We start from the raw sequence: 23770 nt of genomic DNA on the forward strand, positions 1-23770 counted from the left end.
TCCTCTATAGCTACATATGATAGCTCCACCGGGCATCAACCAAACGTTACTCTAGCTCCGTGATAAGTCTGAACAATTATAGATTCCACCCAGGGGGCAACGTCATAATTCTATCGAAGCAGCGTCGGTCACCTCATCCTCCAGCTTGCCCCCAGTGAATGTGAAAAACAATAGTGAGTGTTTGGGCATTTGTGCAGGCACCTAGTGGTAAAGCTTTATGTTTTCACTAAGTGTTGACATGTATCCTGAATGTTAATAGTGTTAATTGGCGATCGGTATAAATCAGATGAAATTATGAGAAAAAGTAGTTTTATGAACTGAGTCCATGTTCAGGCTAAGGCAACATTATCCTGTGTCTCGAGAGCGGCCGCCATTTTAAAGACAGGCCGAGCGTAGGGAGGATTTACATGAGACACTATCTCAAATTGAACATATGTCCAGACAGAATTCATTGGGAGCAGCCCAGCTTGCGTGTTTTCGAGGAGGCAAGCAGATTGGCAAGAAGACTCACCGGACCGGTCGATGGCCTGCGGGAAGGTCCGAGGCGAGGCGAAAGGGTGGAGGCTGCACTTGGCATCAGGACACAAGCTGCAGAGTCCCCCCTGCTGGCACCAGGCGAACGTTAATCCTCGGATGGCAGAGGGGGAAGGACTCACCGACCCCACTCCAGCTGCCGGGTTCCAGGTCGGTCGCAGGCGAGGGTGATCCTCAGGCAGCAGGCCGGGACATCGGGAGAGTCGCAGAATGTGGTATCCGGGGTCCTCCACTGGCACCCAGGCCTCAATCCTCTCTGAGGTGTGCAGGCATTGAGGGCAGGAGGCACTGCAGTGAAGGGGCTGCAAGATGGCGCCGGACCCCAAGTGGCGTCGACAACCAGGGCCCACCCTGCTGTCCCCAGTACACCGGGAGAGTCGCAGAGAGGCCGGTACAGAGAGGAGAGTCGCTGAATGTGGCGTCAGGGGTCCTCCACTGGCACCCAGGCCTCAATCCTCTCTGAGTCGGGCAGGCACGGAGGGCTGGAGGCGCTGCCACGGAGAGGATGCAAGATGGCATCGGACCCCATGTGGCGTCGATAACCAGGGCCCTGGGCGAGACAACAGTCCTCCGGGGGCGGAGGGGAGAGTACCCGCCGACCAAGTGCTAGCCTTCGGAACTTCAGGCAGGTCTCCAGGAACGCGGATCGTCGGCAGCCGTTTGGGGCTCGTCGGCGTCCACCAGGCAAAACAGTCCACCGCACAGAGGCGCCATCAACCAGGGTCACCCCATGGAACTAGGGGACCTTGCTCCTCTGAAACCAGGCGGGCAACAGGATCGGAGGGCCGCAATCGGGCGGCAGCACCAAGGGTTCGCCGCAGTGGATGCCCACCTTCCTGCAGCAGACTGGCCGTGTCGTGCCGGACTCCAGCCGGCGAGGGTGCAGACCGGGGCAGCAGCGGCGGACGATCCAGCCGGTGCGTCGAGTGTCAGAATCAGCTTCCGAGGTATGCTTCGGAAGGGGTGAGTTGACGGGTCCCATGGTAGGGGGGAGGAGGGCCGATGGTGCGTTTTTTTATGGGGATAGCTACCAGTGTGGTAATCCCCAAATTGAGAGCTCTTCGAGAGACTCCTACTTAGCGGCCATCTTGCTTCTTATCTTATGGTTGAATCCATCATAGTTCTTCTGCCTATTAAGTCACCCCAATTTGGACCCAGCCATATGCGCCGCAATCGTGAGCCTTGCTCCTAATGGGAACAGTCCAGCCCGAACTGCCAGTTCAAGTCCTTCCTGGACTGGAAACAAGAATCATAGGACCGGTTTCAGGGTATCACCCCTCATCAGCCAGGCTAGCTTGAATCTAGTAGCAAAGTGAGAAAGGGACCCATGCCTGGGCATACCCTGGCAACTCAGGGTGAACATAGCAAACATAATAAAATGATGGACGGAGTGCTGAAACTTTTCAGACACTCACCCTCAATCACAAATCTGGGTTGAATCCATCATTGTTCTTCTGCTCACTAAGCCACCCCTGTTTGAACCCAGCCATATGCAAATCAGTCTTGCCTTGCTCCTCATGGGAACAGTCCAGCCCGAACTGAGGGTGAGTGGTTGAAAGATTTCAGCAATCCGTCCATCATATTGTTGTGTTTGCTATGTTCACCCTAAGTGGCCAAGTATATGCCCAGACATGGCAAACTGAGGCTCGGTATCTGACACCACTACTTCCGGACATCTTTCTCTCTAGAAGATTTCTTCACAAAATGCTGTAACATTGTGAGCGTTTTATGTCCTTGACAAATGCTACCTCTGGCCATTTTGAGTAATAGTTCACTAGGACATAAGCATTCAGATGCCAAACACTTAAAAGGTCCAAAAATGTCTATTGCAACCCTTTACCAGGGCCTCTCAGGAAACGTCTCCATAGTAATGGGCAATTCTGACACTATGTGGGTCTTATCACTTCATACACAGGGTTCATAATTTTCCACAACCCTCTCTAACTGCTTGTCCATACCTGGCCACCAGAAATCGTTTTGGGCCTTTCTTCAGCCCCCATGACTTTGATGTAAAGCTCCATCAATGTGTGACGCGGTGTAAAAGGTGCAACCAATCTGTCACATCTCCTGATTATACCATTCACCACTGACAACTCATCCCATACTGGTAAGTACTCACACAACAATTCCCTTTCCTGCTGTGTCAATCTCTCCCGATTAGGTAACTTGTCCATGAGTAATTTTAAGTTTGCATCATTAGGCAATTTATTCAACCACTCATCCTTCCATATGGCTCCTTTACTTGCAAGATCATTCTCTGCCATCAACCAATCATCTTCATTACTACATGTTTCATCCTCTAATGGCAAACGAGAAAAATAATCTGCATTTAAATTCATGTGACCAGGGACATATTTGACCTTAAATATATAATCCTGCAGCCTGTATAACCACTTTGCTATGCAAGGCGTGCCTTTACCTGCCCCCTTTTGATGTAAATAAATTGACAAGTAGGCGATGATCAGTTCTCTGTTCGAAATGAGTTCCCCAAACAAATGCTCTTTAATACTGCACCCCTCACCAACACGTTAACGCCTCTTTCCGAATCACATAATAAGATCCTTCTGCCCCTGTTAATGTTTTTGATGTGAACGCAACTACTGTTTCCTTCTACCTGTATTTTTGAATCAATACAGCACCTAAACCATAACAACTGACATCCATCACAACAATGGACCTCATTGCAGATCAAACGGTACCGAACCATTGGCTTTCACTATCCCCGTCTTCAAGGCATCAAGTGCTAACTGACACTCTTCTGACCACTCATACCTTGATCCCTTCTTCAACAACACATGTGCCTTATCGGAGAAGTGCTCTACAAATCTGGAGTGGTATTCCGCTAGCCCCATAAAAGACCTAAACTGTTCTTTATCCTTTGGAGGTGAGGCTTTTTTTGTGGCCTCAATTAACCTCACCTTGGGCTTGATCTCTTAGTTAGATAAGGTGTGCCCTAAACATTCCACTTGTTCCGTCTGGAATTAGCATTTCCTTAACTACAATGTCAATCCAGCATTCTCAAGCCTACTCAACACCTTAAGCAATACCACATCATGGTGTCCTTCATCCTTGCCCAACGCCATTCTGCCATTCTGGAATGCCAAAACCTTAGATAACCCCTGCAACACACACTGCATGACCCTCTGGAATATGGCAGATGCAGAGGCTAATCTGAAGGGCATGGGTTTCAACTGATATGCTCCCGCAAGCGTGAGGAATGTAGTAAGATGCTGGGTTCAGGATGTAACTGCACCTGATGACAGGCACTGGAAAGATCGATTGTAGTAAAGTATTTTGTGCCTCTTACATTCATCAGCCTCTCACTGTTCTTGGGAAGAGGATGCTTATCCATCCAAAAAATTTCATTCACATCCCTAAGATCCACACACATGCGGATCTTTCCATTCACCTTCTTAGCCAACATAATTGAACTCAGCCACTTTGATGCCTCTATAGGTTCAATTATTATTTTCCTTCCACAAACGTTTCAATTCTTCAGATAACTGCTCCCTTAAAGCCAACGGCATATTCGTTACTTTATGCACCCTTGGCACAATGGCACAATATGATGTTTAAACTTCTTCAACCCCCCTTTAACTCCAGGGAAAACAATGTGGGGTATTAGTTCTTCCATTTTTCTACATCTGGTTGTTGCGTAGTTAGCAACACCTGATCAGGATGGTTGGGGTCCAAAATAATCCCTAAGGACCGCTGTTCTCTATATCCTAACAAAGTTTTATCCTTTCTCGACGACATACACCTTTCCACATCCACTTCTTCCTCTGTAAACTAAATCTGCCACAAAATAACCTAATGCTGGTAACTTAACTCCACAATAAGCATGTGGTTCCACATCACTAGGAATCAGCGCACTCATTTTGATCATGCTATCCACATGGATTTGTCCACCAACGTATATGGAGAACAAAAATCTTCTGAAATGGACACCTCCCTCCCATTTACTCCAATCACACACTAAGGGAGACAGTACGCATCTTCTTTTATGCATTCCCACCCGTCGCACCCTTCAACACCATATACAACTAAAACTTCCAGGACGTCACCATACGTGTCATCATCATCACTTTCCTCAACATACTCTCTTACCAAATTCACTCTGCTCTTGTTAATCTCCTTACTCTCCAGCTTGCATACCCTGGAGAAATGGGCAGTTTTCGTGCACTTGTAACATTGAGCATTCACATCAGGACATGGTGCCTGGCACACGGTGCATGGATGTTTAAAAACATCCCTTTTCAAATTGCAGATTATGCTGTGGCCCTTTTCCGATTACAGCACAAGCTGCAACTGAAAAAGGCATGCTTCCGACCGCCTACACAGCAATTGCATCATAATCTGATGGATGGGACCGCAGACTACTTGTCGGCTGGTCCCAATCTCGCAACGATGGTGGTCGGACACTCGTCTGAACACCATCGTAATGATCCCCCTATGTTTTAAGATTGCTAACTTCCTTTTTGACAAGTTAGCAACATCCCCACCAACAGCCTCTGAATGTGTCTTTAATGCCTCTTTCCAGTCCTCCTATGCCATTACGGGAGACCCAGGATCCTGCAAGAATACAGGTGGAGCAGTTACCGATTGCACTGCCATGTTGCAACTAAAACACAAAGCTTTCAAATGCAACAATTAACAACACTTGTTCTTCGTAACAAAATAACCAACATAAAGTAGTCACTGTTGTCAATGGCCACCTTCTTCTGTGTTTTCCTTCAGACTCTGTGCAAAAAGGTTGGTTGTTCCTTGCCCTAGACAATGAACTGTTCACCAGCACAGGTACCTTAGTTCCTTTTCTCTGTTTGCAAAGAAAACTACCACAAATAGTTGTCCTCTTTCTATGGTGAGGAACTGTTCACTTGCAAGGTTCCATGGTCCTTCTTCATTGTCAGCAGCCATGATGGAGTTTAGTCCCTTTTCACTTTTTGTGCTCCACGTAACACTCCTCTCCACACTCCCAGGGGACAGACAGATGCCGATACGATGGACAGCCAGCCACACTGATTCCAGCATCGTTCCGCCCATACTTGCAACCAAGCTAGCACTCAAAGTTAATTTCCGATTTAATTCATAGTTCACTGTCTCTGGTTCAGTGACGGAATGAGGGATTTTCCTCAGGCGCACTCACAACTCATGTCACCTTGCAATGGCCTCTACACGCGTCCACCGCCACAACGGCTCACTCATAGACGCCCACTCATAAATGGGCATACTCGCATGGACTGTGTGAGCTGAATGACGTGGCTTCGATTGTCTCCTCGTAGCACGACCGCATGAGATTATGCAGTCTGTCATGCAGGGCTGTAACCCATTTTTAGGTAGAGCCCGGGCAGTGCATGCGCTGCTCTGGCAGGCATGCTGTATTTGAGTATGGACTTAAAGCTCCGTCCTCTCTCCGCCCATATTTTTCATTGGCTTGTCTCATTTTCCTTTGTAAATGCTGGCTTCTGATTCGTTAATAGGCTTGTTAGTCCCTCCTTAATACCGCCTTGCCTTCATTTGTAACCTCCCATGAGGACTGGCCCTTGTACTTCTGTTGTTACACGGTATGTCTTATTTAGTCTGTAAGCACTATTTTTTTTATTGAGTTTCTCCTACAGGCACGACATGCTTTCCTGCAACATTCAGCGCGCCATGCACGCTTTCACTTTCCAAGCAGCCCGGAACAATGGTGGCTGTTTCTTTTAAATTAAATAGGTCTCGCATATACTAGAGTTTGAGCTTTTGACATTGTAAATGACAATGCCTTTTAATTATCAAAACAGATAAATAAAAAGAATTGTCATTTACAATGCCAATAGCTTAAACTCTCGCAAATGTGAGACCTATTGTATTGCAAATGCTTGTTTAATTTAAGTCAGTAACAAAAGGGGAAATCCATCAAAAACAAGGAATTCTTTTACCTTTGATAGCGCACTATGATCAGCGAAGCAGTGACTTTATCACCCCGGAAACAGGTCGTCTTTGAACTAAACAAAGCGTCTGCCCATGTCAGTCACACTGTTACCCTCTCATGAGTAATTCGATGGGGTTTGTACCTCTTGCACTCATCTCATTGCATCACATTCTCATTGCCAGTTTTAGCTTATTTCAAGAAAAGAAAGTACATAGGATCGACCCCAGACAGACCGGCTTACACTGTCTACCTTGAAATTCCCAGTTCCCAAGGCAACTCAGAGCATAATGACAAGCCTGATATGCCTGCAGTCACAACGCATTTCATTACAACATGTACAAGTCTCACACTTCAAATGACACACTAATGGCATCAGTGTGCTTTACAAATGCACCCAGTAGCATCGGTTTGTAAGTAAGATAAATTCAGCTGCAAGCATTGTAGCCACCCATTTGGTAGGGGTCACCTTGCGTGTTGTGCTCACTCTGTAGTGCTGTCCCACCTGTACTATTGTGCTCAGGTGATAGTGAGGTGTGACCTGGATTATTGCATTTGCTCCACAGTGAGATCTCCCCTGGGCTATTGTGTTTGGTTGTTAGAGGGGTCTTACCTGGAGCACTGCATTCACTCAATCAATCAATCAAACAATTTTTTTTTTCGGCATCTAGAAAACACCATAAAAGCACATAGCAATAAAAAATAAAAAATGTCATTAAAATCCATGCTGATATACATCAAATACAGTACTAATTTTTGCTTCAGCAAACCCCTCTTGTTTTCCTTATTTTTAAGGCCATCTTCAGGAAATTCACCACACAAAACAGAGTCCGAGAGTCATTTACCATTTGTAGGTATAGCAAGGCGACCCTGGCCTGCTTGAATTTAGCCTGTTTTAAAATACCAACTAAAAATCGACGTCTCGGCACTGAATAAAATGGGCATAACAGTACAAAATGAAGGGTATCCTGAGGAGATCGTAGATCGCAGCCACAGGGACCCTTCTGCTCAACCGAAACAGTAAAACCATGAGGCACAGATAACAAGTGATGTAAAAGATTGAGCCTAAAACGGGTAATTAAAAACCTATCCTGAGCATTACACATAGGAGTCAAATACGGTTCCATCCCCACCACCGTTTTCAACATATTGTAAGCTATCACAGAGTTCTTGCCCCCTTCTTTTGTTTCTCTCTGCAATTGGACATAGTTAAAATATCTTTTCATTACCAATTTCCTGTCCAAACGGGTAATTACCATGGGGGTACAAAAAAGGTTTTTACATACAATAGACTCAAGAGAGGACTTTACATATCTCAACCAAGGAATGGACAACCCTTTATCCCTACTGATGCTGTCCATAATTATTTGCCTGTTTAGTTCAGCCTCTGGGTTCGCACTGCATTCACTCAATAGTGAAGTCTCAGATGAAGTATGGTGTTTACTCATTAGTGAGGTCTCACCTGGAGCACTACTGTCACTCCTTAGTAAAGTCTTGGTTAGAATATTGTGTCCACTCCTTAGACAGGTCCAAACAAGAGTAAAGTATCCTACTAATCAGCTAGACTTCAGATGGAGTTTTCTTAGTGAGACCTCTCCACTGCGGCTTCACTTGGAGAATCTCACCTCTAGTAGAGTATCCTACTTGTTAGCCTAAATTCCAACCTCCCTCTCCCATCACCACAACGACCACACACCTTGCTCTTTGATGATTGTGATATTCACAAGTTTGCGTCCGATTTCTGCAATACCAACAGGGACACTCGTGGCCTCCACCAGCAGCTGCTTCTCATCATCATCCTCGTCCCTGATGAAGAGTGGCACCCGAACATCCACAGACTCCACACCTTCTTGAAACTCCACCATTCCATGGGCATCTAAGAGACAGAGAGTGAAGGGTTATGGGTGAAGAAGAGGAAAGCTGTGGCATGATATGTCAATGGGGGAAGGCCAAATACATGATGTTGTATAGTGCTCTGGGAGGTCAAACATGTCCGGTCATAGGCGAAGACGTGGGAAGTATGATGTGAGGTGCCAATGCAGGGTGGCAGATGTGATGGTGTATATTCTGGAAGGTAAAGGCGACAGATCGCAGGTGACTACGTGGGAAGCTATGATGTGAGGTGTCAATGTGGTTTGGCAGATATAATACTGTGATTCTGGAAGGTAAAGGTGCAAGGTCACACATGAATGGGTTGATCATCAAAGCTCAGAGACATGGGAATATGATCAAATGATGTCTGCATTAAGATAACAAGGTTATAAGGAATGAGGTGGAGTATGAATTGCCAGAGGTGAGGGGTATGCTATTTTACACATTAACATGTAGAGGCGAATGCCCTCTCATGGAAATGCTTTAGTTGTGTATGAAAGGCAAAAATGTGACAGGCCAGAGTGCAGGTGAGAGTTTATAAGAGCGAAGGAATTATCTGGTACGTGACAGGCAAGAGCCGCAACACATGTGTCAAAAGACAGTGGCAAGAGAAGGTGTAACAGGTCAGATGTGAGATGCGAGAAAGGCCAGGGTTGATATAAATGTATTATAGGTCAGCTGTTAATAAAATGTGTGAAAGTTCAGAGGCAGTGGACATGTGAAAGGTGGGCAAGGAGATTAACATAGGACCGTGTTAAGAAAGGATTACCGCAACATAAATAAAGTAAAACTGGTTTAATTCAAGTGATCCAAATGAGACCGCGACCAGAGCGAACTGTTTCTACTGATGTTCAGCACCAACTGACAAGTGCACAGTTGGACCGAACTTCAATTCTGACCAGAACATGGAAGCACAGTCAAAAGATGACAAACAAGCTAAGTGTACAAGGGTAATTCTACATACAGTAATTGTACATACAGCTCAACGAATGGTACAAGTTAAAACAAAACATACCTTACAGAATGGTATAGGGTGAGAGAATATGTTGAAAGCCACAGATGAGTGGAATGTGTGAAAGTTCAGAGGCGAGGGGAACAGATTAAATGTCACCAAAGACATGAATACTTGAAAGGTCGGTGGTGAGATGAATGTGTTAATGGTCACAGGTGTGGCAGGTCAGAGGCCCACAGAACATGTTAAAGTTGGACAGTGAGGTGAACATGGGAAAGATGAGATGCATGTGGGAAATTAACATGTTGAAAGCCAGGGTGAGTGGAATGTGTGAAAGGTAAGAGGTGAGTAGAATGTGTTAAATTCCATCAGTGAGATGTCCATGTTAAAGATCAGTGGTTGAAAGAATGTGTTTAAGGTCAGGGTCAGTGGAAAGGGGAAAGGGTCAGAGTAGAGAGTGTGTGAAAGGTCAGAGACATGGGGAGTAGACATTCTTGACAAGCTTTCAGTCGTCCTCCTGGACTGAGGGAACCTCTGCTCACCTCGGTCAGAGGTCACGGTGTAGTATCCTGGGGCCACCTTCAGGTCGTTGAAGGTCTCCTGAGAGACATGCTTCTCGGTCACCTTCAGAATGTCAGGTTGGGCAGAGCGAGGGGCCAGTAGCACGGTGTCCACAATGGTGTGATCCTGCCTGGAAGAGACAAGCAGCAAGACAACCTGTTTGTACAAACGAAGCACTCTAAGGGTTTATGAGGAGAATTTCAGGAGGGCAGAAATGCAACAGGGAGGATGACAGCAAGCCAGAGTGTGAATTATCATGCGGAGGCGGGCGGTCACAGCACACATTAGACACCCAGGAACTATGAAGGCATAATACTACCATTTGCACACGCTGACTATATGGTCTGTTTTAGGGCAGTTCCTGACTCTCCTGGATATCCCCCCACTGCTAGTGGATGCAAGGAGGTGAGAAAAGATACAGCAAACAGCAGGAGGTCTGTGAAGGTTTGTCTCCAGAGACTAATCACATCGAACATGAGTGCACTTCCCATACAGCATTGTGTACGGAACAAGCCATATGAGCATTCCTTGATTATATCTACAGGAACAACTAATATATTGTTCAGACTATATCACCACCCACAACTCAAGAAAAATCACGATAGACATAAAACTGCAATGCAATGTAGCACCAACAACATACCGTCACCAGCCAACTCCACCCTGTCCCTGATTGAGCCATCAGAAGATGCTCAGTGAACCGTACCACACCCACTTGTGCAATACATTTCTGTAGCTGGGTAATGGATCAATGACGCCAATCAATAGCATGAAAACTTCATGCCAGGCAACAGACAACCTTTCAACCTCATGGTACGAGTCAAAAGCAAAATCTTAGGGTGTGCGCACACACACCCTATGTACCCAATTTACCATGTTTAAACAAGGCATCGAACAGTGAAATCTTTTCTTCTCTAACACACACTCAGTTACCCCAGACCATCATGACTCAGGACTTTGAGAAACCCCACAACCACGTAAAATAGGCACACAGTTCTAACTGTGGCACAAGACCATACACATGGTAGACAAGTCCAATAAATACGCCGATCCCGTAACATCCAGCCAAATCTCTGAGTCAGCACAGAAATATCAGTTCTAACGCTGGTGGGAAGTGTGCAACATACGGTGGCACTGCCACATGGCCTATCACAATGTATGTCCTTCTCACATGTAGTGAATCAGGGGAAGAATGCCCAGTTATGGAATAGACTGCTACGTCACATTCCCCACAGTAACTTTCAAAGCAGCAACAAGGATTTTTCTATGATATTAACTGTTTTCACATAGATTGCACCCAAATGGCACCATCAAGGGCAGAAAGATGACTTGGTAAATCACTGTGCAGATGATATGTGATTCAGTCTGAGCTTCGCTGCATGATAGCCTGACCTCAGCATGAAGTTGTGGACATCTGCAGTAGCAGAGGTCCAGTCATCATTACGCTCTGGCAAAGTTGCTATTTTAAGGATCATTATTTCAATCAGAATTGGTCAGGTTCAGTTCCTCGTGCACTGTAGCAGCCTTTGGGATGCAAGTGGCAAGGAGTCTATTAAAATCTGATCGCAATTACAAGTAAATCATCCACTCTGGCCATAGCTCTTTGGTATGTTGACCATTCATCACATAAGCATACATATGACCTCAACTGCTTCGCAAAGATTAATGCACTGCACAGAATGGTTGCAGGCTCCACAACACTCCTCGAAAGCTTGAGCAACATTGGACTCATCCAGCTTGTCCCAGAACCAACACACTGGACACACACTAGACTTTATCTTCACAAGAAGCGACAGCATCAAATACAACTCCACCACACCACTCACATGGACCGACCACTCTATCATCCACTTCCAAATCAACATACCTCAGGTCAACACCCTTACCAGGTTCAGCATTCCAAGAGGCAGCAAAATGACAGAAGCAGACTGGCTCAGCACCCTCAGCACAGATCAAACTAGCCTCACAGACAACCTCGACAAAGACATCATCAACTTCAACAACTGGATCAAGAATTGCGCACACCCATCAAACCCAAAAAGTATAGTAGATCGAACAAGCAGGCCAGCTGGTACACAGAAGTCCTCCCAGACACCAAATGACACTGTAAACAACTAGCAAGGAAATGGAGAGACAGCCATGACACCACAGACAGAACTACCTACAAGGCTGCACTCAGACGTTATCACCTGCAAATAAGAGACACCAAGAAAAAAGCACAAGCACTAGTGGATGCATCAAAGAAAGCTGCAGGGAGATTTTCTCGATCGTTAAGGATTTCACCTCGCCCTTAGCCACTGTCAACAACATCGCTGCATCCCAACAACTAGACGGATGGGTCTGTGAGAGTCGCAAAAGACTCTCGCTGGAGGAGCAATTTAAAAATAGAGTGTTCTGATTGTCCCAGGGAGATTTTTTTCTCCTGGACCATCTCGCTCTCGCATGAGTCAGAATCCTGCGGGAGTGAGTGCTCTGATTGGCTACTAGCACCATGAGAAAAAATGTTGCTGCCAGCCTTTACATGACTCAGTCTCCTGTCCTGAAATAAAAATTTAAAAAATAGTTTAAGGGGCAGAGTATAGATACCTTAACACTCTAGGACACATGTGGGGGACCCAGAGGGACCCCCCTGGGGACAAAAAAGAAATCAGCAAAAAATGCTACGATCCCGCCCGAAAACCATATGACAGCCAGGCCGCATTTACTATGTTTATGCCCTAGGTAGCCCACCCCCAGGGCTATAGTCATGAAGGGGAGGGGGACTGCGTAGCTCTCCTTCCTGAACCTGAAGAGGCTTTGGGAAATCCACCCCCGGGTCTAACATATGTTTACATGCGGACCTTTGACCCTGCCACCAGGTAGGTCGCTTCCCTCACCGCCACGCAGCCCCCTGTGTGTCCTGGTTCCTGCTGCCACTGCCGCCCTTGTTAGCCACCTCTAACCCGGCTAAGTACTGTGTTTGCCGTTCTTGATTGTCTGCTCGTCTTGGTTGCCTTTTGTACCCTTTTTTGTACCCCTATGCGCGTTTTCCACATTTGTGCCCTCTTTCTCTCCCCCCTGTGCCACTCTTGCCTTTTGTACCCTTTTTGTACCCCTGTGCTCGGTTTCCACATTTGTGCCCCCTTTCTCGCTGTCCCCGCTGCCTCCGTTTCCCCCGCCGTTTTCTTTCCCGCCGCTGCGTCCCCGCCCCCTCGACTCCCATTGGCCGCCCCGCTCCCACCTCCCAGCTGCTCCTCCCTCCCTCTGCCCCTCATATGGAGGCCGCGCAGCGGTAGAGAGAGCGAACTTTGACCCTGCCACCAGGTAGGTCGCTCCCCTCACCGCCACACAGCCCCCTGTGTGTCCTGGTTTCTGCTGCCACTGCCGCCCTTGTTAGCCGCCTCTAACCCGGCTAAGTACTGTGTTTGCCATTCTTGATTGTCTGCTCGTCTTGGTTGTTGTTGTTATTGTACCCTTGATTACCCCCCTGTGCCACTCTTGCCTTTTGTACCCTTTTTTGTACCCCTGTGCGCGTTTTTCACATTTGTGCCCCCTTTCTCTCCCCCCGGTGCCACTCTTGCTTTTTGTACCCTTTTTGTACCCCTGTGCTCGGTTTCCACATTTGTGCCCCCTTTCTCGCTGTTCCCGCTGCCTCCGTTTACCCGCCGTTTTCTTTCCCGCCGCTGCGTCCCTGCGGCCTTGCCCCCTCGACTCCCATTGGCCGCCCCGCTCCCACCTCCCAGCTGCTCCTCCCTCCCTCTGCCCCTCATATGGAGGCCGCGCAGCGGGCACGCCGCTGGTGCGCCGAAGGCGCACCAAAGGCAAGCCCGTCTGCGCCTGTCCGCGCCTGGACCGCGCCCAGCGCCAGTACCCCTGGCCCCCGCTGGAGCCAGAAGCTTCGACTGAGATACGACCCCGCCGCCCTCAACGCATTCAACACCGGACGACCACCCACCTGCTACCGAGCCACCCCGAGGCGCACCCAGGGACCCTTCACCTGCCAAGCCTGCAAATTCACCTGCCTCCGAACCTCCCCCCGCCCGCTGGACCAAGCAACGACAACAGCCACCTCAAATGCATCCTCCTCAACACCCGCTCCGTCCACAAGCACGCCATCGAACTTTGGGACCTCCTTGACACAACAGCACCAGACGTCGCCTTCCTCACGGAAACCTGGATGAACGCCTCCTCGGCCCCCGACATCACCATAGCCATCCCGGAAGGCTACAAGATCACCCGGAAGGACCGCGTCAACCAAACCCGAGGAGGAATCGCCATCGTCTACAAGAACACCATCAACATCACGACCAACACCGAAGACACACTCTCCGCTGCCGAACACCTACACTTCCAGATTCACACCAACCCCAAGACCACCCTTAGAGGAACGCTCATCTACAGACCTCCGGGCCCGTGCACACATTTCAGCGAAACCATCATCGACTTCATCAGCCCGCACGCCCTAGCCTCACCAGAATACATCCTCCTAGGGGACCTGAACTTCCACCTGGAGAACAACAGCGACAACAACACCACCACCCTGCTCGACAACCTCGCCAACCTCGGACTCAAGCAACTGGTGAACACCCCCACCCACCTCGCTGGCCACACGCTCGACCCCATCTTCTCCGCTAGCAACCACGTCTCCTTCAGCCACTCCACCGGACTACACTGGACCGACCACAGATGCATCCACCTCACCTTCCAAAAGAATACATTCCACCACCGTACGCAACAAATCCCCCGCAGAAGCTGGAGCAAAATCACCACAGACCAGCTCCTCTCATCGCTGAGCCTGAACCCGCCAGCCAACACCGCTGACACCAACGACGCAGTCCACAACCTCGCACAGTGGATCACCAACTGCGCCGACAACCTCACCCCACTGAAGAAACCCCCTTGCATGACTGGCAACAGGAAAACCTCATGGTTCACAGACACCCTCAAAGAATCAAAGAAATCCTGCCGTACCATCAAAAAAATCTGGCGCCACGAACAGACTACAGAAAACATGACAGCCTTCAAGAACGCCACTCGCGAACACCACCAGCTGATCCGCACCACCAAAAGGTCATAGTTCAAAGAGCGGCTCGACAGCAACACCCACAACAGCAAGGAACTCTTCAGCATCGTCAAAGAGCTCTCCAACCCCAGCGCCAACAACAACGACATCACACCGCCACAAGCCCTCTGCAACTCCCTCGCCACATACTTCCACTGCAAGATCGCAGACATACACGACAGCCTTGGACCCCAGACTTCGCCTCCAGTCACCGAACCAACGACGCCCACCACCACCCTCAGCGCCTGGACCCCCATCAGCACTGAAGACACCACCTACGTCATGAACACCATCCACTCTGGCTTCCCCTCTGACCCATGCCCACATCATATCTTCAACAAAGCCGACATCATCATCGCACCCCACCTCCGGAACGTCATAAACAACTCCTTCACGTCAGCCACCTTCCCTGAGAGCTGGAAGCACGCAGAAATCAACGCCCTTCTGAAGAAACCCACAGCGGACCCCAAAGACCTCAAGAACTTCCGCCCCATCTCTCTTCTGCCTTTCCCGGCTAAAGTAATCGAGAAGACCGACAATAAACAGCTGTCTGCATTCCTCGAGGCAAACAATTCGCTCGACCCGTCCCAGTCCGGATTTCGAGCCAACCACAGCACCAAGACCGCCCTCATCGCAGCCACCGACGACATCAGGACCCTGATGGACAACGGAGAAACAACCGCTCTCATCCTCCTAGACCTCTCGGCAGCCTTTGACACCGTATGCCATCGCACCCTAATAACCCGCCTCTTCAACACTGGAATCCAAGGAAAGGCCCTGGACTGGATCACCTCGTTCCTCTCCGATAGAACCCAGAGAGTCCGCCTCCCTCCCTTCCGCTCAGAGGCCACCAAGATCATCTGCGGCGTACCCCAAGGCTCCTCGCTCAGCCCAACCCTCTTCAATATCTACATGAGCCCCCTCGCCGCCATCGCACGCAGACACAACATCAACATCATCTCCTATGCCGACGACACCCAGCTGATAGTCTCCCTCACCAAAGACCCAGCCACCGCCAAAACCAACCTCCAGGAAGGGTTGAAAGACGTCACAGAATGGATGAAGCTCAGTCGCCTGAAGCTGAACTCAGACAAGACGGAAGTCCTCATCCTCGGACAATCCCCATCCGCCTGGGACGACTCCTGGTGGCCCACAGCGCTGGGCACCGCACCGACACCCACGAACCACGCACGCAACCTGGGATTCATCCTGGACTCCTCCCTCACGATGACCAAGCAAGTCAACGCCGTCTCATCCTCTTGCTTCAACACCCTGCGCGTGCTCCGAAAAATCTTCAGGTGGATCCCCACCAAAACCAGAAAGACCGTCACCCAGGCCCTCGTCACCAGCCGACTGGACTACGGAAACGCGCTATACGCAGGAACCACTGCCAAACTTCAGAAACGACTCCAACGCATACAGAACGCCTCCGCACGATTCATCCTCGACATCCCTCGCCACAGCCACAAATCCGCCCACCTGAGAAACCTGCACTGGCTCCCCATCAGCAAGAGGATCACGTTCAGGCTCCTCACCCACGCACACAAAGCGCTCCACGACATGGGCCCCGAATACCTCAACAGCCACCTCTCGTTCTACACCCCCACCCGCCAGCTCCGCTCCGCCAACCTCGCCCTCGCCACCGTCCCACGGATACGCATAACCACCACCGGAGGAAGGTCGTTCTCCTACCTGGCAGCCAAAACATGGAACTCCCTCCCCGCACACCTACGACTGACACAGGACCATCTCACCTTCAGGAAACACCTCAAGACCTGACTATTCGAGCAGTAGCAGCAGCCCCCACCCCAGCGCCTTGAGACCCTCGCGGGTGAGTAGCGCTCTATATAAATGTACTGATTGATTGATTGATTGATTGAGGGAGGGCATGCGGCCCCCCTCCCCAATCCTCCAGAGGCCCCAGGGAGCCCACCCCCAGTGCCAAAATGTGTTCATATGGGGAGGGGTGCTGCACCGCCCTCTCTGAGCCTTGAGCCCACCCCTGGGATGGAAAATACTTTATATGGGGAAGGGTGTCATGCAGCCACCCTATCCGATTCTCAAAAGGCCCCCGGGAGCCCACCGTCAGAGCTAAAATTTAAGAAAACGGGGAGGGGGGCCGTGTGCCGCCCCCAAGTCATTAAAGGCCCCAGGGATCTCACTCCCGGGAAGATTACATTAAAGGAGGGGGGTCGCACAGCCGTCTACCTGAGCCATTAATGGCCATGGAGATCCCATCTACCGGGGCCAGCTCAGTAACTATGTCTCATGGAGCCCAATCCCGGGACATATTGGTTTCCCTAACGGCAGAGGCGGGGCAGGGAAACCTGTGTTTGCTCTTGCTTGGCGTGAGCATTTTGGAATTTCACGCCAAGCGGGAGCAAATACCAAGTCCGCTCCCAGCAGGCATGAGCTTTAAAAATGCTCCTGCCTGTTGGGAGCCGGCTGGGGCCAAGGGAACTTATCTCCCAATGAGAGTATGGTGGGTGCCCTGGATGGGCACCAAGGCACCCATCTGTAGCAGGGTATGGCCCTTGGGGTGGGGTCTACGTGGTCAAAATCGGCCCGGGAGGAAGGCTGTGTTCCCCCTCCTCTATAAAATAGTGCCGGGCCCTGGGGGATGGGATCCCTGAGCTGAAATCAGACCGAGGAGGGAGGCCACGTGCCCACCTCCCCATAAAGATCATGCCGGGCCCCGGGGGATGGGACCCCCGGGCCAAAATCAGCCCCCAGCCCAGGGATGGGGGGCAGTGTGCCTTCTTCCCCCCAAAATTACGGCAGGCCCGAGGGATGGGGTCCTTGAGGCCAAAATCAGCTTGGGGAGGGAGGCCGTGTGCCCTCCTGACTGTGTGTCCTCATTTCCCTGAAATTAATGCCGGGGGATGTGGTCCCTGTGGCCAAAATTGGCCCAGGGAGAGGGGCAGTGTGTCCCCCTTCCCCTGAAAATCATGCCGGGCCCTGCGGGTGGGGGTATATGGTGCCAAAATCGGACTGGGGAAGAGGGTCCACGTGCACTCCCCTTCCCTTTATTTAAAGGAGAGGCACCATAGCCACAGCCATGGGGGTTGAGGTTCCCAGGTCCTAATGAGGTTCAGGGAGGGGGGGCACGCAGCCCTTCTCGCCTTTAAAAAATAAAGTCCTGGGGGATGGGGTTGCTAGGGCCAGACCCTGTGGCCAACACCCCACCACACACAGCCGAAGACTGTGCAGCATGAAGCTGGCTGCATATGGGGATTGGCCGCAGGGCCTGGCCTAGATGGAGATCACAAGATATCTCTGTAGTGAGTGATGGAGGCAGACAGAATATAGGATATGCTCTGAGGATAGAGATGTGGAGTAATGGGGATAGAGAGAACGTGGGGTATGCACAGAGGGACAGGGGTTGATAAGTGTGGTGACTGAGAAACACTAGCAAGGCTAGGAGAGATGTAGAAAAAGTAGCGCAATTGAGGGAAATAATAGAGGCATGGAGGGAAGCAAGGGCGAGCGATAGACGTGAGAGAGACAGGAGCGTGGAAGTAAGGAAGGGAGGACAGTGAGAGGGGTGAGGAGGAGATATACCGACAGGAGGGACACTCACCGCTTCCCAGCATTGGACTGCAACCTGTGAAGAAAACAGAAGGAGACTAAGATTTTGCCCAGGGAGCAGTATGTGGCTCTAAAAGCATAAAAGAGATCTTTCAAAATACAGAGGATCCTTAACAACCCTGCTAGGATACAACTGTGGCCTTCTTAGATGCTCAGTTTCATGTTGGTGAGGTGTGCAACTGCAGGAGAGGACAGTGAGGTGCTAAGATGGTGAAGATAGAAGTGAGGTGTTCGGCTGCAGGAGAGTGCCGGGAGGGGAGTAACTTCAGGTGAGAGTGGAGAGGTGCAGAGCTACAGGGGGAGGTGCTGAGTAAAATGAGAGTGTGTTGAGGTCCTAAAACGAAGGAGAGGATGCTCAGCTGAAGGAGAGGGTGATGAGATGGAGGATTCCGTGGTGAGGAGCTGCAGGAGAGCGTGATTAGGTGCTAAACTTCAGGAGAAGGTGTTGAGGTGCTGAGCTGCAGGAGAGGTGCTGAGCTGCAGGAGAGGGTGTTCAGGTGCTGAGCTGCAGGAGAGGGTGTTTAGATGCTCAGCTGAACAGGGACGTTGTGAGGTGATGAACTGCAGGAAAGGTCTGTGAGGTGTTGAGCTGGAGGGCAGGGTGATGAGTCGATGAGCTGCAGGAAAGGTTAGTGAGGTGCTGAGCTGTGGTGAGGTGCTGAGCTCCTTGAAAAGTCAGTAAAGTGCTGAGCTGTAAGCGATGGTGGTGAGTTTCAAAGGAGCGTAATGACCTGCAAGCCTGTAGGAAACGGTACCGATGGTCTGAGCTGCAAGAGATGGTGGTGAGTTGCTGAAAGGTCAGTGGAGTGCATAGTTGCAGGAGTGTAATTAAGTGCTGAGCTGCAAGAGTGGGTAATGTGGTGCAGAACTGCAGGAAAAGGCAGTTAGATGCTGAACTTCAAGCGAGGGTGATGAGGTACTGAACTGCAGGCAAGGGCCGTGAGGTGCTGAATTGCAGGCAAGGATTGTGAGGTGTTGAACTGCAGAAAAGGGTTGTGAGGTGCTGAACTGCAGGAGAGGGTGGTGAGGTGCTGAATGCAGGAAAGGGGTGTGAGGTGCTGAACAGAAGGAGAGGGTGATGAGAGACCAAACTGCAGGAGAGGGTGTTGAGGGGCTGACATGCAGGAATGGGCTGTCAGGTGCTGAACTGCAGGCAAGGGCTGTGAGGTGCTGAACTGCAGGAGAGGGTGGTGAGGTGCTGAACTGCCGGCAAGGAGTGTGAGGTGCTGAACTGTCAGAAAGGGTTGTGAGGTGTTGAACTGCAGGAGATGGTGGTGAGGTGCTGAACTGCAGGCAAGGACTGTGAAGTGCTATTCTGCACGTGTGGAGGGTTGTGTGGGGCTGAACTGCAGGAGAGGATGACGAGGGGCTGAACTGCAGATAGTGGCTGTGAGGTGGTGAACTGCATGAAAGGGCAGTGAGGTGCTGAACTGCAGGCAAGGACTGTGAAGTGCTATTCTGCACGTGTGGAGGGTTGTGTGGGGCTGAACTGCAGGAGAGGATGACGAGGGGCTGAACTGCAGATAGTGGCTGTGAGGTGGTGAACTGCATGAAAGGGCAGTGAGGTGCTGAACTACAGGAAAGGACTGTGAGGTGTTGACTTGCAGGAGAGGATGATAAGGGGCTGAACCGCAGACAATGGCTGTGTTAAGCGGTGAACTGCAGGAAAGGGCAGTGAGGTGCTGAACTGCAGGAAAGGACTGTGAGGTGCTGAACTGCAGGAAAGGTCTGTGAGGTGTTGACTTGCAGGAGAGGATGATAAGGGGCTGAACCGCAGACAATGGCTGTGTTAAGCGGTGAACTGCAGGAAAGGGCAGTGAGGTGCTGAACTGCAGGAAAGGACTGTGAGGTGCTGAACTGCAGGAAAGGTCTGTGAGGTGTTGACTTGCAGGAGAGGATGATAAGGGGCTGAACCGCAGACAATGGCTGTGTTAAGCGGTGAACTGCAGGAAAGGGCAGTGAGGTGCTGAACTGCAGGAAAGGACTGTGAGGTGCTGAACTGCAGGAAAGGACTGTGAAGTGCTGACCTGCAGGAGAGTGTAGTGCTGGACTGCAGGAAAGGGTGGTGAAGTGCTGAACTGCAGGCAAGCGCTGTGAGGTGCTGAACTGCAGGAGAGGGTGAATTGGGGCTGAACTTCAGGCCAGGACTGTAGGGTGCTGAACTGCAGGAGAGGATGGTAGGGTGGTGAACTGCAGGCAAGGACTGTGAGGTGCCGAACTGTAGGAGGGGATAATGAGGGGCTGAAATGTAGGGCAGGACTGTGAGGTGCTGAACATCAGGTGAGGGATGTGAGGTGCTGAACTGCAGGAAAGGGCTCTGAGGTGCTGAACTGAAGGAGAGGGTGATGAGGTGCTGAACTGCAGGAAAGGGCAGTGAGGTGTTACACTGCATGAAAGGTTAATGAGGTGCTGAACTGAGAGTGTGGGGAGATGCTGAGCTGCAGAAGAAAGTGGGGCGGTGCTGAGCTGCACAGAAGAGCTAACACGTCTTGACACTCACCTGAACTTGGTGTGCTGCAGCTTGTGGGCTCCAGACACTTGCTTGTACACATCATTCAACTGCAGGAAAAACGTTAAGTTGATTAAAAAAAGATCAAGAGTGGGAGAAGCAGTGAAGGGAAATGAAGAACGGGAGTGAGAAGATTTAAAGAAAGGCACTGGGACTAGTAGTGGAGGGAGAGAGAAGACATAGTTGAGCCAGATTTGTAGAGGTAACTAAGTGACAGCAAGGTGACAGGTAGACTTTGCACAACTCTCAGATATAAAAGAGGAAGTAAAGAGAGATGACACAGGCATGAATAAAAGAAGAGAGTGATGGCAGATTAAAGAAGAAGAGAAAAGTAGTGAAGAAAGAGGAAGGAGAATAATAGAGGGTAGAAAAGAAGTGACAGGGTGGGTTAAGGAAGAGAGAGCAAGAGGACAGAAAAGAGACAAACGAAGTAAAGGTGAGAGAAAAAGAGTAAATAAGGGAATGAAGAACAGAAGTGAAGCCGAGAGAGAAATGACAGCTTTAAAGAAGAAAGCCCAAAGGGATTAAAGTAGAAAGGGGGTTTGAAGATGAGAGACTGTTGGAACTACTCACGTTTTCCTCGACCTCTCTTCTCACTTGGTCAAATTCACGGGTCTCTGGTTTTGAAAGATTTTCTGTGAAGAGTCGAGCCAGCCTCAAAGAGATAGGATACGAAACTAGGGAGAGAGAGAGAGAGAGAGGCCATCACTGGCAATTCACACTAGCCCCCACGAGGGCCTACCTCAAGTGAGTGCAGCGAGTGAAGGTGAGAAAGAGAGACAGTGAGAGAGAGAGGGAAAGAGATAGGGATAGAGAAAGAAAAAGACTAAGACAGAGAGATAGTGGGAGAGAGAAAGGGATAGACTGAAAGAAAGGATGAGCTCACGAGGGAGAGAAAAGCAGACAGAGTGAGAATATTAGAGAGACAGAAAGGATACAGAGCAGACATCAATATGTTATGTTATGTTAGTGGATTTGTAGCGTGCATGGCTGCCCCAGCAACGGGGCGTCCCAGCGCTAGTTCCAGGTCAGATTGCGGAGGAGAGATCAGGCTAGGGGTTAAGCTGGAAAAAGCCAGGTCTTTCCGGCCTTTCTGAAAGCCCAGTGATTCTGGATGCTCCTGATAGTCACCGGGAGAGCGTTCCAAAGGGCCCAAGCCTTTGCTCGGAATGAACGCCCTCCAGCTCTTACACTTCTGACTAGGGGAAGACACGCCAGGTGAAGCGCAACTCACTGCGTGGGGCGTACGAAAGAAGTAAATTACATAAGATAGCAGGTGCTTGGAGGGTAAGGATTCTGTGAGCAATGCACAATGCCTTAAAGCGGATTCTCTTGTCCACCGGAAGCCCGTTGTAGTTTAGAACTGAATTTAGAAACTGAGAAGAATTTAGGGAGTTCGAACAGAGTCCGCACCGCAGCATTTTTTTTTATTGAATTTTATCAATGGTACAGCATAATGCTGTCAAGGGAACTGAAGCATACAGTCTAACGGAACATACTCCAACTGGGGGAACAAACCCCCCTACCTTGCATAGCATGAACGGTCTGATTAAACATGTTCATTGCTTCGTATTGTACATGTACATTCTGAAGTGCATACATCGTAGAATAGTAATTGACAAACATGCGTCCGAGGATCCTGTGTTTCAGTGGGTTGGCTAGTATATCATTGGGCATGCTGCTACGGAGATGCATATCGGTACGTTGTTGAATAAATAACTCTGGTATCTCTTGCTAACATCTAGATCAGGGTGATGGGTGGTAATATTCCATCAACTATCTTGGGGGGGAGGTGTTCTCTTGGGCACTGGTCTCCTCCTGTGCCACTGGGGTGGTATCTGTACTGTCAGTTATGGAGCGGAGGTATGTTGGAGGTATGTTGTCAGAGGGCCCCATATGTCTCTGAGCCTGGAGGTGGGCGGCAGTAGTTCGGCATAGCTGAGTGATTGCTCCTGCCATGTTGTGAGATCATGCAGCCATTCTTTAAATTTGGGAGCTCAGCCTCGTCCCCATCTGCATGCTACCTTACGTTTTGCAATTAGGAATCCTAGTGCTAGAAACTTTTTATATGCAGTGTCAACATTATGTGTACATCACAGTAAGGCTGTGACTGGAGATACTTCTAGTGGCATGTCTATCATTCGTGCCATACCCGTAAACACCGGTTGCCAGTAGTCTTGGACAGTAGGGCACAGCCGGGCCAGGTGGAGAAAATCCGCACCCTCACCCCCACACCTGGCACATCTATCATCCTCCCTAAGTTTAAACTTATAGAGCTTGGCTGAGGTGTAATATAGTCTATGTAGAAGCTTATAATGGATGAGTCTCAATCGACTGTTGGCAGTTAATGCCACTGTCTGCTTACAGCACAGTTCCCATTGTTCATCCGTCAGTTGCATCCCTAAGTCTTTGTCCTACTCCAGGTGGGCCGTCAAGAATCGGGGTTTCAGCACTTTTTGTGTATGGTGGTAGATGAGTGAGGTGACATGTTGGGGAGGTTCCGCCTGTAAAAGCATGTGAAGCTGTGGTAGTGTGGGTGGCCCTAGGGGAAATGCCAGTGTGGCTGCCCTCACGCTTTGCCTGAGCCTTACAAACATAAATAGCTCCATGGTGGTGGGAATGTCTGCGCCAAAGAACTGCTCACTGGACCGGAAGGTGCCCCCCATGTAGAGGTCTCCCCACGTGGTAAACTGTAGCTTTTCTAGCATTGATCGACATTGCCGCGCATATGTGACCTGGAGGGATGGATGAACGATCAGAGGCATTTTGGGAGAGTATAACATGGAAGCATCCAGCCTGGTA

The 23770-nt window shown here is 49.9% G+C and overlaps 1 protein-coding gene across 5 annotated transcripts in view; it reads right to left on the reverse strand.

Annotated features, from left to right (window-relative positions):
• The window catches only part of ITGB4 (integrin subunit beta 4), a 261824-nt gene that overhangs the window by 85927 nt on the left and 152127 nt on the right, over window positions 1-23770 (reverse strand). For all 5 annotated transcript variants that reach the window (XM_085616984.1, XM_085616983.1, XM_085616982.1 and 2 more), the window contains exons 21-25: window positions 21542-21645; window positions 20960-21018; window positions 18452-18475; window positions 9812-9960; window positions 8142-8321 (exon numbers count right to left, since the gene is read on the reverse strand). In XM_085616984.1, the coding sequence (XP_085473110.1) occupies window positions 8142-8321; window positions 9812-9960; window positions 18452-18475; window positions 20960-21018; window positions 21542-21645 (516 nt within the window). The remainder of the gene's footprint in view (window positions 1-8141; window positions 8322-9811; window positions 9961-18451; window positions 18476-20959; window positions 21019-21541; window positions 21646-23770) is intronic.

This window comes from Triturus cristatus, chromosome 7, assembly GCF_964204655.1.
Source record: "Triturus cristatus chromosome 7, aTriCri1.1, whole genome shotgun sequence".
NCBI classification, from domain to species: domain Eukaryota; kingdom Metazoa; phylum Chordata; class Amphibia; order Caudata; family Salamandridae; genus Triturus; species Triturus cristatus.